The sequence below is a fragment of the Quercus suber genome, unplaced genomic scaffold (assembly GCF_002906115.3).
Source record: "Quercus suber isolate HL8 unplaced genomic scaffold, Cork oak 2.0 scaffold_366, whole genome shotgun sequence".
Classification (NCBI taxonomy): domain Eukaryota; kingdom Viridiplantae; phylum Streptophyta; class Magnoliopsida; order Fagales; family Fagaceae; genus Quercus; species Quercus suber.
In genome coordinates, this window is record NW_027069818.1 from 117,397 (window position 1) to 133,510 (window position 16,114).

At 33.4% G+C, this 16,114-nt stretch overlaps 2 protein-coding genes across 2 annotated transcripts; both read right to left on the bottom strand.

Annotated features, from left to right (window-relative positions):
- Positions 1–587: 587 nt before the first annotated feature.
- On the bottom strand, positions 588–6,027 carry LOC111993925 (NAC domain-containing protein 60). Its single transcript, XM_024025764.2, is given in 5 exon segments — positions 588–896; positions 997–1,247; positions 1,250–1,268; positions 2,218–2,471; positions 5,513–6,027. Coding segments are annotated over 5 exon segments (1,059 nt in total). The 5' UTR covers positions 5,739–6,027.
- Positions 4,274–5,250, bottom strand: LOC136061949 (NAC domain-containing protein 60-like). Its single transcript, XM_065760424.1, has 3 exons — positions 5,226–5,250; positions 4,947–5,098; positions 4,274–4,846 (listed from the first exon to the last, which is right to left on the bottom strand). The coding sequence occupies exons 1-3, from the start codon at positions 5,248–5,250 to the stop codon at positions 4,346–4,348; spliced, it is 678 nt and encodes a 225-aa protein (XP_065616496.1). The 3' UTR covers positions 4,274–4,345.
- Positions 6,028–16,114: the final 10,087 nt, after the last annotated feature.

Here is a 16,114-nt window from a genome sequence, read left to right on the forward strand (position 1 = left end):
AGTCATGTGGAGACTTAGGAAACTTCAAAAAGAAATTCAAAACAAAGAAAGAGAAACCACATATAACAAAAGTTACATAACAGTGTTCAGCAAAAATAGAGACTCGAAGAGGAGACTAGTTATTGAAGAATAGTGGAGACAAACGGACAGAAGAAGAAGAAGAAAAAGAAGAAGAAGCTACTGCTTCATGGTGCCGCCCCTACTTCGTTGTCTTTTTGTTCCTCTTCTCCTTCTTCTCTATTTTTTTTTTCTTTAGAAATTATTTGATTCCAGATCTGAAAAAAAAAAAAATAACATCGAGAGGTTTTTTGAGTTAAAAGAACTGCAATAGGTAGAGATTCACGATTAACCGGGTCGGACCGTACAGTCCGATTTGGATTTGAAAACCTTTGTTGTAAGAAGAAAAAGAAAAAAAGTGTTCTTAAGGTGGTTCAATATCAACCTTGAATTGCAACTTAAGTTCGGGGGCACATCACCAGAAAATCACATAAGAAATCATTATGCCCAACCACAACTCTCTCTCAACAAGTGGCATCAATACAAAATGATTGGCAAAACCAATAGGCAAAGTCCAAAATTTTAAAACATCATGCTCTTTTGACTTTGTCATTGCCAGTTTCCAATGGACAATTATCTTTCACGTAGTTGTCATTGCCAGTTTCCAATGATTCCGATACCTCTGCAGCAGAGGTCATTGTTTCTCGTAATCTTAATTGGATTCTCCGATTTGCTGTGCCTTGTAAACGATCCACCCTGGAAAAAATTGCTTGCACTGGTTCTTGATCTTTTCTCTCAGCCTCAAACTTACCAGTAACCAGTGACAGGGAAGATTCATCAAGCTTAATAATGTCATCGTTCAGTATATCAGCAAACCAGTCTTCTTCAAAGTCAGTTTCCTACAATGTAACAATAAGACAGAGCAGCGTTTTATAGTTAGACAAGTTGTTGGCTACCATGTGGAGTTCAAAAATACAATTAACCAACAATGCGACCTACCTTCTGCTGGCTAGAAGTTTCTGTCAGAGTAACCTCAGTTGACAGTTTCGGTTCAGACTCAGATGTTGAATCAATTTGTTCAATGGAATAAGAATCAGAAAAACTACCAGCTGCCCTGTCCCCCTCCAACAATCCAGTCTGGTCAATACCAACTTCAGAGACTGCACCATTACCAGTAGGAAAAGTTATCCTCTGACTTGGAGAAGCTCGGTTTGAAGAATCATTTAGATGGAACTCACTGTTCTTCCGGAGCGACAAATAACCAAAGAATCCTGCACAAACACAAGGGAAGAATCCAACTAATGAACTTTCTCCAGGATGAATACAACAAAGTTAAACAAGATCAAACATCTTACAATTAATAAATGCTAGTACACTGAAAATGCACATTTCAATAAAACCATTTCCCATCAAAATCACATCAGCAGCAAGGAAAATAATCCCTAAACTTTTTTCAGAAAGGATAAGAATAAGAAATAGATATGTAACAGAACATTCTCAATCCGAATGTTCGCAAAATAAATTAGGACATATTATGATATAAGCCTTATCTCAACAAGGGTAAATAGAAAAGAAGTGCAATACGAAGGGAAAGACATGTAATGTAAGGGGGAACTATTTCTTTTTGGTGTTTGATTGTTAAGAAATGAAAGGAACGAAAGATGGTGGATTTTGGGGGTTAAACAAGAGACATGGTAAATCACTCTCCTTACTTCACACACACTCCATCTTTTATAATTTTTTATTAATTTATTTTTATATTGAACAATATAAATACATAAAATTAGTAAAAATGTACATACATGGAAGAAAAATTAAAAGAAATTCATAAAATTATTTATATAAAAGTTCCCCCACCCCCCCCCCCCCCCAAAAAAAAAAAATTATGAAAACATATTTAGTATAAACATAAAGGATACATGGGGTGGGGCAAGGAAGGGAGAGACTAATCCCCTCTCCACCTCAACCCACATTGAGTAACATGAACATCCACATCCGTCCTCATTTTATGCAGGAAATCGCTCACTCTCTCCATTGGGCAGGGCAGGATAGGGCAGGGAGGTACTGGACGTCCCTGTTAAATGGGCCTAAGTTGCCAACCCAAGGGTAAGGTTGCAGGTGCATAAATTGTGTATACCTAGCAAACAAAGTTTTTTTTTTTTTCCCTATGTAATTCAAATACTTAGCAGAAGAATTAAACTCTCATTGATAACAAGTCACCTGAGAAATCCCGGTCATGCAATATTCATGCATAATCCATGCCGTCCTTTCCCCTTTTGGAGCACGACCTGTGTGGAACACTAGAGTCCTCTTCGTACCTATCACGTTGGTACCTGACTTTACATTTCGTTCTTTTCCAGTAGCTTTCCAGTAACCCATTTCAGTTGCCCTCCTACTTTGTGAGCCATTTGGATACTTTCTTCCACGAGGAGAAAAGAAGAACCACTCATTATCTGATTGAATGATTGATTTGGCTGGTTACAAATACACCAGCAATAATTAGTAACCAATCCCAAGTAAAAAAAAAACTTTCTCAAGAGAATTGCACCACCGTGCATGCATGAATTTGTAACATGTTTCAGCACTGCATATATATACAATGGACAATCAATATGGCCCTGCATATTTAAAAACCTAAAAGTATTTATGCATGTTTCAGCACTCCAGACTTTAATGAACAATTTTTTCTTTGAAGTTATGTAGCTTCTAGATTCTATCAAGCAAACTCGAAACAAGAGGGTAAAACCTCTGGTAATAGTTCAACCCAGAAAAGAATTAAATATCAGAAGAGAACATCAACAAATATTTCAGTTACTAAAAGTATGCTGGACTAATTGCCAGTATGAAACCCCACGACTCCATGTACAAATAAAGGTTTAAATCTTCGTGGTACAAGGGCAATTTTGAGCCCCAAATATATTCTAGCAAAGACAGAAGGGACAACAAAAGCTCCAGTTTTATAAATGATTGAAAATATTTTGCTTATACTAACTATGAACATTTATAAAGTCAAAAGAATGAAATGAAATCATATTTTTTAAAAATATATCAAAATCAATTTATTAAAAGAAACTTCCAAAATTCATTAACTTAAAACAACATATCACTCACTAGGGATCTGAAACAAAATTGAATGAACTGAAACAAAATCTAAAGAACATTCATAAACTGGCAATAAAAGCCAGATGATGGTAGTGATCCCATTGGATAGCTCATGCCAAAAAAAGTGCAGTGATGACTTTGTCACTCTGCTATAAACTTCAAAAAGTTTAGAATCATTCAAATTTAAATGATCTTGGTACTATTTTAGCTCAACATACCACATTAAGCACTTATGTCACTACATTCCACACCAGCTAGAGTAATGACTGCCTTAAAGATTTTTAATTTCCCATCCTCTTCAGGTCAGAGTCTTTCAGTGTCTATCCATATCGAATGACTCCTTAAACTCTCAAAATATAGAAAAATGCAAAATTTGCGATATTTTTATCTAAATCAACCTAAACTTAAATAAATTCAAATAAGATATCTATTGTTTTCTGAAAAATTATATCTTGGCGAATGAATTTTAGTCGTATCACATCTGACAAATTTTGAGCCTTATTAGCCATACAATTGTGGTCAAATGAGACCACCAAATAACTCCCTGCTCAAACAGAACTTGTTCGATAACTGTGTAACAACAAAAATGGCACCACCATAGTGTAGAACAAAGTAGAGATCCAATTTCAACTAAACCAAACATTTAAAGACGCTCTACTGGACATGTTGTCAGAAGCTGTTTTAAAAGAAAAGTTCTTGAAAACATGTTTTCAGAATAAAACAAATTGTGTGTTCTGAAACTCTTTTTAATTTTTTTTTTCAAGGAAAAACCATTGAAACAAGGATCAAGAAAGTCTTCATTTGCCTCAAATGGAGATGGTTCATTTCATGGTTCAGATTTAGTTTTCATGAATCTAAGGGTAAACATGGTAACATATTATTTAAAATTTCATTTCACCATATAAATGAATGATAACTGATTTCAAATAACTACGGGTGTACATGGTGAAACCTTAACAAGATAATAAATGAGTCCAAAGAATAATGGTTGTTGGTAAGACTTTGAGCATTTGCATTATTCAATGCAAAATAGAAAAATGGTTCTATTTTACACCTTCCAGCTCCAAAACCACACACATCAGTCAAGTTAAAGACAGGTAAAATAGATAATATGACGTGTTTTACCAATATATATANCTTTTTTTTTTTTTTTTTTTTTTTTGAGGATCAACTCTTTTGACTATTTAAACCTTCATTTACAATCAACATTAGTTATGAAAAAGACCCAGTCTGAATTTTACATCCGCTACCAAAAGTGCTCATATAAAGCGGCATATGTTATCCTTTTGACTTGCTTGGATCCTCCCAACAAAGACACAAACAAAGCTAGCAAAGCCAAAATAACAAAAACTATCGAAACTCGCCAATGATTGGTTGTTTTAGGAGAACGCATATCTAACAGACATTTTGGTTGCTTGTCTTGGTTTGGACAATTATCTCTCACTACGACGTAGTTGTCATTGCCAGTTTCCAATGGACAATTATCTTTCACGTAGTTGTCATTGCCAGTTTCCAATGATTCCGATACCTCTGCAGCAGAGGTCATTGTTTCTCGTAATCTTAATTGGATTCTCCGATTTGCTGTGCCTTGTAAACGATCCACCCTGGAAAAAATTGCTTGCACTGGTTCTTGATCTTTTCTCTCAGCCTCAAACTTACCAGTAACCAGTGACAGGGAAGATTCATCAAGCTTAATAATGTCATCGTTCAGTATATCAGCAAACCAGTCTTCTTCAAAGTCAGTTTCCTACAATGTAACAATAAGACAGAGCAGCGTTTTATAGTTAGACAAGTTGTTGGCTACCATGTGGAGTTCAAAAATACAATTAACCAACAATGCGACCTACCTTCTGCTGGCTAGAAGTTTCTGTCAGAGTAACCTCAGTTGACAGTTTCGGTTCAGACTCAGATGTTGAATCAATTTGTTCAATGGAATAAGAATCAGAAAAACTACCAGCTGCCCTGTCCCCCTCCAACAATCCAGTCTGGTCAATACCAACTATATGACGTGTTTTACCAATATATATATATATATATATATGACATGAGGTGTTTAGAAAAGTGAGTACCTAAAATAAAATAAAAATTAGGTTCTTATACTAGATAGAAATTTTTGCACGAGATACGGTAAATTCTGCAATATCCTAGCATTACTCTCCACGAAAATAGGACTAGCAAGCGATTTTAAACCCAACTTTCTCCTCAAAAAGGGTCTGTTATATGTTATTTGATTTTTTTTTTTTGGTTAAATTCAACAAACACAAAACGTGGTTGTACATGTGTAACAAGAACACAAAATCTAACGTCTCCTATCAAAAACTAAATTAGCCAAAAGAACACACTGAGACAGAGACAGAGACAGAGTAATATGAAACATATTGGTTTCATGGTTTGTGAGGGCGTAACTACTAACCTGGTAAGTCCCAAGGCTCGTGTCTGCACATCTCAACCTCTGAAATCACTTCCACGCTCTGCTCATAACCCTCCAACTTCCTCTTCAGGTAATACGAAATCAATTCCTCGTCCGTCGGAGAAAACCTGAACCCAGGAAACATCGTCGTCGCAGCTATCGAGACCTGTACTCCCCTCGATACCCCACCGATCATCTGTGCCTCTCGAGAACTCGAAGTTCCTTCCATATCGATCTCTGTGATCTTTATCTTTCTCTACGTCTGTGTGTCTTTGTGTGTGTGTTTGGCAAATGGGGATTATGAAATGAGAGGGAAGTAGAATTTAACGGAATCAGCGGAAACTGAAAAGAATGGGAAATTCGAAACCCCACTTCGTGTATCCTTCTTGGCTTTTTATTCGTTTCTCTTTCTTTCTTTCTTTCTTTCTTTCGGTTGCTTTGCTTCTTCGAGTACTCGATCTGTTGAATTGTCGAGTGGACATGCTGTGTTGTCGAAGTTTTTCTGGGCGCGTGTAGCTTGCGCGCGGTGGATTAGAGCTACTTTGCAGAAGGATAGGCACGTTGGATACTTAGTGCATATCGTGATTATCACACGGTCGGTCCACGTGGCCGTCATATGGCTAGTGGTCTTGCTTTTTGACTTGAGGAAACGTAGGATTTACTACTTTTTAATGTTGTCAGATTATTTTTATTTATTTTTTTAAGAGGCCTAAGATAAGAGAAATTTATTGAAATGATAAAGAGGAGAAAAAAATGTTTATTTCTAAATTGGTTTGAAGGAAAAATTTCTACAGCCTTTGGAGTTTATAAAATTATTTTCGTGTACTTTTATAAACCTTGCAACTTAGATGGATTCTTTTTCATCCGGTGTTTTTTTTTTTTTTTTTTTTTTTTTTAATAATTATTAACTCTAAATAATAGAATAAAATTTTATTTGTTGTTCCACTGATAATGTCTATTGATTAGCAATGTTTGGAAGCAATAACAACAACAACAACAACAAAATTCCAGGATTATGATTATGTTTTTGTTAAACTGCTACTTTTACCTAATATTTTAAATATCGATACTTATTTTCAACATCACAGATTCACAATAATAATAATACTAATTTGCAATTTTTTTTTTTGAAATCGTCAAGCAGAGCCTCTTTCATAGTATTATTTTTTTAACTTTCTTGGTTATTATATTACATTATAAATTATCAACATGTATTATTCAAATAAGTCAAATTTGCAAATTTGATTCATTAAATATGAAGAAAGTTTAAAGTTATTGGCTCAACCAATTACTCTGTAATGTGGGTTGCATGGTTATAACCACATGGTCAGCCAAATAAAATATAAAAAAGATAATAATAATTATAGAGACAAATAATCAAGGAAAATTACCTTGGAATCATGTTGGGAGAAGGCAAAAGTTTTGTAGAGCAAGTTGATAGCCAAATATCCCATTGCAAGAAACTGAAAGGCCAAGAGAAAGAGAGACACTACAAGGCACTTAAACTTTCATGGTTAACACTTCATTACCCATTTGTTTAAAACAAGTTCATAGCACCCAAACCATCAAAGTATCACATACTCACCTCTAGCAAAATAATTTAATTAAAATTTCAGATTTCACAAACTTTATATACATATACATACATACATACATATATACATATATAGATATATATATATATATATCACATAGTCCAACTTCAAATTAAATAATCAACAACAAACAATTAAACCCAATTTCATAACTCATTGAGGTAATATATCAAACACTTTATGTGCAAAAAGCAAAATCTAAAAGCACTTAAACTTTTATGGTTAACACTTCATTACGCATTTGTTTAAAAAAAAAAAATTCATAGCACCGAAACCATCAAAATATCATATACTCACCTCTCCACACCACCAAGACCTCCAAAATCCATTACCCAACAAAAAATAGTGATTGGGTGACCACTAGAGCAAAATAATTTAAGCAAAGTTTCAGATTTCACAAACTTTACACACACACACACACACACACACACACATATATATATATATATATCACATAGTCGAACTTAAAATTGAATAATCAACAACAAACAATTAAACTCAAATTCATAACTCATTGAGGTAATAAATCACATAAACTTTCATGGTTAAAACTTCATAACCCATTTGTTTTAAAACAAGTTCATAGCACCCAAATCATCAAAATATCACATACTCACCTCTAGAGCAAAATAATTTAAACAAAATTTCAGATTTCACAAACTTTATATACATATACTGTTGGGTTTTTGTATCTCATACAAAAACACACGCAGCGGAAGCAACAAAAACACGAATCTACTTCAATCATGAAAGATAAACATGTAACCATGAATTCTAGAATCAAAGAATAGAAAGTGTACCTTGATGAAGTGGATTTCAAAACCAAACTTGAGAATACCTTCAATCTTCATCTCAATTCCACGTGGTGCCCAAGATGTGTGGTCTCTCAATCAGTCTTTTGTACATAGATTCCCAAAGAAAAATCCTTCTCCTTCTCCTTGTGGAGAAAAACTGATTTCTTTTTCTTTGTATCTTATGTACGTTCAAACCATTCACACAGTTTTTTTATTTAATAACACTTATTAAATAATGACTGATTTCTAATTGGGTTAGCCTTTTGGGCCTACCCAATTGGGCTTTAGTTTGTGGCTTGAGATGAGACCAAAGGGACCAATAAGACACTAGCTCCAATGGGCCTTGGGCTTTTCCGTCAACTCTTGACAAGTCCAAAGTTACCATTAATTATATTCAATACCACTATAAGAAATAATTGCACTCTAGGCTTATCTATAAATTATTTCCAAAGACTTTATTATACATTCAACCCCTTCATTAAAATATTCGTAGTAATACAAAGTCATTAATATTGACTGCCACTTTGAAGGACTACATCTTAATCCTTGAGTACCCGGTTTAATCCTTTATGTTATCATCATATATTTATGAAATCCAATTCCATAAATATATACTTTAGTAACTCTTTACTAAAGTGGTTGGGCCCAACACTCTGAATAACCAAACCCATTAAACTTATCTCAAGAGAATATTTTATATCTCCGTTAAGAGATTATGAATTCATCTTGAGAATATCATGTCCCATCAACACTAAATGCGGCTGCCCAACATACTGAGGTTTTGACCATAACTTATAGATCTCACTCCTGATATATCAAGCAACCTACATCTCATGATCAGGTCCATTATTCTCTCAGGATTTAGAGTTGATGTAAATAGAAGTCGTGAGCTTTATTATTCATTTGACAGTCATTAGAAGAATAATAAATCTCACAGCGGTCCAGTTCAATATGTCTTAACTTTAAAAATATCAACATACCAACTAGAAGTCTCCACTTCCATGATCAAAACAAATCATCTTAGTTGATATGTTATGTCTTCGCAGATGAAATGCCCAATTTCATCATCGACTACGAACTAAAATTCTGAGTTTACAAAGAACTTGTGATTTATATCTTTCTGTGACTTTTCACATAAATCACATACTATGCATCTCATGGACTAAGATAATGTCCCATTAGTTCATAAATGGTCTCATGCAATTAAACAACTTAATTATTCATGACATGCCAATAAATTGGATTTTAGGGCACAAACCCTAACATATACATGCATACATACATACATGCATATATATATATATATATATCACATGGTCCAACTTCAAATAAAATAATCAACAACAAACAATGAAATCCAACTTCATAACTCATTGAGATAATATATCAAACACTTTATGTGCAAAAAGCAAAATCTCAAAGCACTTAAACTTTCATGGTTAACACTTCATTGCTCATTTGTTTTAAAACAAGTTCATAGCACCCAAACCATCAAAATATCATATACTCGCCTCTCCACACAACCAAACCTCCAAATGCTTCAAGTATTGAAAAAAAAAAAGTAATCAACAAATATAATTCAATCAAAACCTAAGGCCCTAAAGCCTAACTTTACCATCCTAAAACGAATACACCTACCCAAACGGGAACCAAGCAAGCATACAAGAAACTTATAGGTTTTAACACAACCAAAACCTTTTATTTCCCTACCACAAACAATATGCATTTACCAACTTAATACAAAGCATGTCATTACCAAACCATGATAAAATTAGCCAAAGTAAAACACTTGTCAAAGAAAACACATATGAACTTACAAGATAGACCACACAACAAAAGCTTATAGTAAATTCCTTATAGTCTCAACATTCTAATCATACTTTCTTATTAAATTTGCAACAGGTCAGCTCTTTTTAAAAATTCATTTGGTCCACTTAGTTTTATCCAAAAAGCTTGAAATTAAATAAGAAGCCCTTGTATGTCTAGTATGTACCATAAAAAATTCAGTTCAAAATGATTTTTCTATAATTTATTAAAAATCATGTAGTGCATCTGACTCAAATCTGTATAAAGTCACAAAGAAAAATACTGTAATTTTAACCCTATGCCAAAAGTTTTGAGACTTGATTAAACCTTAAATCTACATGTGTTAGTACATATAAACAACTAGGATTACAACCCATAACCTCATATAACAATCATCACAACCCAAATCAGGAAATTCAATCTCATAACTCATATAGACAATTTATCAAACACTTGGTAAGCAAAAGACACATGCTCATATTACTTGCACAAATTTATAGTTAGCACCATAATCACAACCACATATGCCAAAGAATTTTAAAATGCAAGGAAACCCTTTTTTCTAAAATTAACCCAATCTCCCATATAAATCAAAAACCCAAATGATTTCTTAAGAAACCCAACTCATATGGTTGCCAAACAACAAAATCTATTTCATAACTCATATAGGCAATTTGTCAAACACTTGCAAAAGACACATGCTCATATTACTTGCACAAATTTATATTTAACACCACAATCACAACATATGCCAAAGACATTTCAAAATGCAAAGAAACCATTTTTCTAAAATTAATCCACTCTCCCATATAAATCAAAATCCCAAATGATTTCTCAACAAACCCAACTCACATGGTTGTCAAAAAACAAAATCCATTTCATAACTCATATAGGCAATTTGTCAAACACTTGGTAAGCAAAAAACTCATGCTCATATTACTTGCACAAATTTGTATTTAACACCACAATCACTACCACATATGTCAAATACATTTCAAAATGTAAGGAAATCATTTTTTCTAAAATTAACCCAATCTCCCATATAAATCAAAACCCCAATGATTTCTCAAGAAATCCAAATCACATGGTTGCCAAACAACAAAATTCATTTCGTAACTCATATAGGCAATTTGTCAAACACTTGGTAAGCAAAAGACACGTGCTCATCTTACTTGCACAAATTTATATTTAACACCACAATCACAATCACATATGCCAAAGGCATTTCAAAATGCAAGGAAGCCCTATTTCTAAAATTAACCCAATCTCCCATATAAATAAAAAATTCAAATGATTTCATAAGAAACCCAACTCACATAGTTGCTAAACAACAAAATCCATTTCACTCCATTAAATTAAAAACCTCCAATAAGATTTTAAATGTACCAACAAACACAACAAACTACTTCTAAAACAAAACTCACAACATAAAGAGCAATCCTAACAATATAGGATAAAAACCCAAAGTTATTAGAAGGTGGGTCATGGAGATTTTACCTTAAATTCGTGTTAGGAGAAGTCAAACCATGGATAAGAGTTTGATAACTGAAAATCTAGTAGAAGTTAACCAAGAGACCAAGAGGGAGGAGAGATTTGGTAGAGAGAGAGAGATAGAGGGATGTGTGTGTTTGAGTTTGTAATTGAGTTTGTGTTTGTGTTAGGGAGCGAGTGATAATGAGAGAGGGAGGGCTGAAAAACTTTTAAGTGAGTGGGAGAAATGAAATTTTATGGAGGCAAGGAAAAAAAATTTGCTGAAATTTAACCCATTTAAGCTGTACTCTTTAGTGACAAAATTTATTTCGTCACTAAAGCTGCCGGTTTATATGCATTGGACTTTTGGTGACAATTTAGTTTCGTCACTATTGGTTACCTTTGGCGACGAAATGAGTTTCGTCACTAATATTGTTCAAAGCAACATCTATAGCAACGAAATATTTCGTCACTAAAAATCTCAACTTTTAGCGATGAAATATTTCTTCACTATAGATTAATTAAGTTCACGCTTAGTTTTTCCCCGTTGGTGCTTCTGTTTCATATCAACAATAGTGATGAAAATTACTTTTCATTGCTAAATGTTATAATTTTTTTCATTATTAGCAACAAAATCTATATTTCATCACTAAATTTGTAATTTTAGCGACAAACAAATATTTCCTCACTAAGTTTTGTCACTAAAAATACATTTTGTTGTAGTGGTTTCCTTGTTTATTGTGGGAATTCTCTTATTATATATTCATGTTGAACTGGGAACATACAATACAGAAAAATAATTTCTTATATTATATGTGAGCATTTATCTATAAAAAAAAATGCTACCATTGAAAGACTATCATTAGAAGGCAAGTGGTACACATGAATTGGTACAAATTTGACTTTTTTTTCCCCTTTATAAACTACTATTTAGAGTTTTTAAGCAATAAGGTTGACATGTAAGTCAATTTGTTTCTATAGGTTAAAAGATAAAAATCAAGTTCAATTGAGTAATTCGTTGTTGAAATTTCACTAAAGTATCTGGAACTCTTTGAGTTTGACTAAAATTCTTGAAAGTAACCACGTAAAATAGTAGTTAAAAATTTTAATTTTGATGTACTACTTTGTCACAGTATGCTCTTTGAGCTAAAATTTTCTAACCAGAGTTTGATTGATATATAGACACTCAAAAATTAAAAGTACTAGTAATAGTAAAACTAAGATGAAAAACAATATTTAAGGCTATACAATACTAGTTGAGGCTTTGTCACCTCAAACTTCAATTGCCTATTCAGAAATTTATATCAAACTCCTAAATAAATAGTTAAGAACTCCTATACTCCAATTCTCCAGTAATTGCAATTTGCGCTCGAATTCAACGGTATAGACCAACCCAAAAAAATGTACGTATTATTTAGAAGGGCCACATTTGGTACAATCTCACACAAAGCCTTACTTGACAACAATCTTAGCATTTGCACTTGTAATGTGCAATAAAAATAATTTTTGAATTGGCATAGTATATCAAAAACCAAGAGTAACGCTAGAGAGTTTTGATTGTGCTATTGGAACATGAAGCATATTGAATTACAAATTCTTATTGGACAAGAATAGGAGAACCTCCATGATCAAACACAAGACAGAATACTTCAACATAACAAGAACTTACACACATAAGAATGTATACCTAAGCTTTAATAGGGAATGACAAATCTCTTTACTTTGCATAATGTCAATCAAATATAAAAGAATCACACTTTTGAAATAATAGGTGGTAAAGGCTTTAGCTTCTCCAACAACTTCTCTGCTTCGAGAAACCCAAGCAATCCCATAGACAAGAATTTCACACATTTCCATCTATTCAACCTCTTAGAGAATTAGATCATATCTTTGCAACTTCCATGAAAAATATTAAAAGATGAAGAACAATATATGACATTAAAAGTTTCAAGCATATAGAGTAGCAATAGTTGTGTTATTCAACAAAGTACGGTAGGCTATAGCCTTTTTTTTTTTTTTTTTTTTGGCAACCTGGCCGTGGAGGTGGAAGANGTGGCAACCCTGGCCGTGGAGGTGGAAGAGTCGTGGAAGAGATAAGAGAGAAATGTGTGAGAGAGAGAGAGAGAGAGAGAGAGAGAGAAAGAGACGTGTAATGAGAGAGAAAGAGTCGGCCATAAAAAAGTTTTTGGGTTTAGAAATAAGTATGAAATGTATTAATAAGCGATAATAAATGAGATCATTTTTTTTTTTTTTTTACCGTTATACTTAAATCCATTGGTTTAAAAAATGTGTAATCTTTAGAGTTACACTAAGCGTAACTTGAACCCATCTCATATATATATATATATATAGGGCAGACTTAGGTATAATACTTAAGTGTTGTTCCTTAGGTTCCCGATTCTGTCATGTAGATTTTTCTCATGAGATAGAAGTGTATTTTTTAGTTAAGTACCCCAATCCTGAATTTTAAGAGAAGAACTTAAGGAATAATACCTAAGGTATTGCACCTAGTTTTTTCCATATACATACACACATACATACATACATACATATATATATATATATGTGTGTGTGGTAATAGGAAATGTGGGTCAAAAACACAAAACTATGACAATAGTGCTTGAGTTCCTGATCAACACAGCTAATATTCTAGGAAAAGTAAGGGAAATAAGGGTACTTCTTATATTAGGTCTAGGTTTAGGTTCAATACCCATCTAGGAATTTAACAGCAATATCACAACCATCCACAAATAATATAAGCATTAAGAAGTAAAGAGATAGATATACACTACCACATAAATAAAATGCTAGTAACTTAAAGCAATAAAGTAAAGAGACAACAAATAAAGAAAAGGAATTTCATATATAAGATGAATGATGTTTGCATAGGAAGAAATAGAAGGGGCGCCGGGGGAGTGGGGGGGGGGGGGTGGATGGGTGTAGCTATTAGGAAGCTACCCCATCCCTAAATCTTACCCACAAAGATTACAATAAAGATGAGAGGGGGCTGAATTTTTGTAAAGGGTTTCCTAAAGAAAGGAGAGAGAAAGTTATTCAGAATTATTCTAAGTTTTATATAATATATATATTATTTCTAGTATTTGGGGGGGGTATGAGTAGGAACACCATCACATAGCCTCCCACTTATACCCCTAATTTGGCTATTTCGTCCTTTTCCTAGGTTCTAGTCTGATGTTCATGTAGCTGTTTGGAGGCCTTTCTGAGATCCGATTTCTTCAAACTTTATATCTCTTCAAAGCTCTAGATGTACAGTTTCTATAGATTCTGATCTTGCGAGATTTGGAGTTACGATCATCAAGATACTACTTCCGGAACAAAGGTGACACAATGTCAGAAATTTTGTGACCTTTTTCCTTAGAAAATTCATTCCTTCCAATCCGTGGCAGATATCATCAAGCCCTTTTTGTGAGAGGTAGTCGAAGCTTCATTCTTCAAACTAGTTTAAACGGATCACTCCAATTCTTGCCCGATTTGTCCAGTTTTTTATACAAAATTGATCCAAAAATAGTATGTTTAACCTTTAATTAGGATCTTGAGTTTTTATTGATATCTCATCTGTTTTAATTCCGATTTTGACCAGTGAACCATCGTTTCGAAGGGAAAACTATGACCAATGAGATGGTCCAAATTCAACACGATCAGACGGTTAGATCAAAAAGTCATCTTTTTTACCATTCCTAATTAGAATTTTTGGTCTTAATTGCTATCAGAGAGGTTTTAAATGTTGCAATTGTTTTGACGCATGAATCAGGGTCAAAAAAAAAATATGGTATCAACAGATACTCATAAATATTTAATTTTGCAAAAAATCTGTAATGGGTTCTACGAAGAAAAAAGATGAGATATTTTTTATTTTAATTTTTTATATTGGATATGTCATATTGCTTGGTTTTTAATATGGAGTCATAAATGGTGTTTGTACAAAGTGATTTAATATATTTATAAATTAATATGGTGTTATTGTATGACTCATTAATTATTTATATATTTTTATTTATTTACATATAAATTTTTAACTAAACCGTACTTTGCATGGAAATAATACTAGAGTTTTATTTTTATTTTTAATAAAAAAAAAATCTTTCAAATACCTATATTGTATGAAATATAGGTGGAAAAAAGTGTCAAGTTTAGAATGGGACGAAAATACTAAACATGGAATCCACAAAAAGATTTCATTTTGTATCTAGAACTTCCTTATGATGTTGAGTTGTTGTTAAATTAAGGATATGGATTACGTAAAAGACCTGCGCATGTTGCTAGTACTAGCTAGTTGTTGAATCAATTTTTGCTCTCATTCATTCTTATCAAAAAAATAAAACAACCTTAATCATGCACTTTGATTATACGCATGAATGGGTAAGGTGAACCCCAACCATGCAGCTGATCATTTAAAAAATTTTAAATGTTTGTACGACAAATTATCTATAAACTCGGTACAGCCGACCACACATTTGACTTAACTAGGAAGAAAAGTATCTACTTCTATTTCACAACTTCACACACACGGACAGTTCGCATTGTGATAAAATAAAACACTATAAAACTTCCACTCCAAGTATGACCGAATTAAAATCGTGTGGTTGTGGAGGTACGCGGTTTAAAGTTTAAACTTCCACTCCAAGTAATAGCTTAGCAAGGTTGACTTTTAGGCTTTGTCTTCAGTTCACATCACGATTTATAAAGTTATAAATACACATACACCCCTTACCAACGTCCTCGCTATAAACTCACTTCCTGAGCTTTGATTTGAGCAATACTTTAGAAAATGTCTCACCACGGAAATCATCATCATACTCCACCCCACGCTGTGGGACATCATGGAGGACATGGACATGGACTTGGTCATGGCGGAAGAGGAGGGCATTGTCACGGTGGCGGTGGGCATTACGCCGGTCTTGGTCATGGTCCTCATGGAG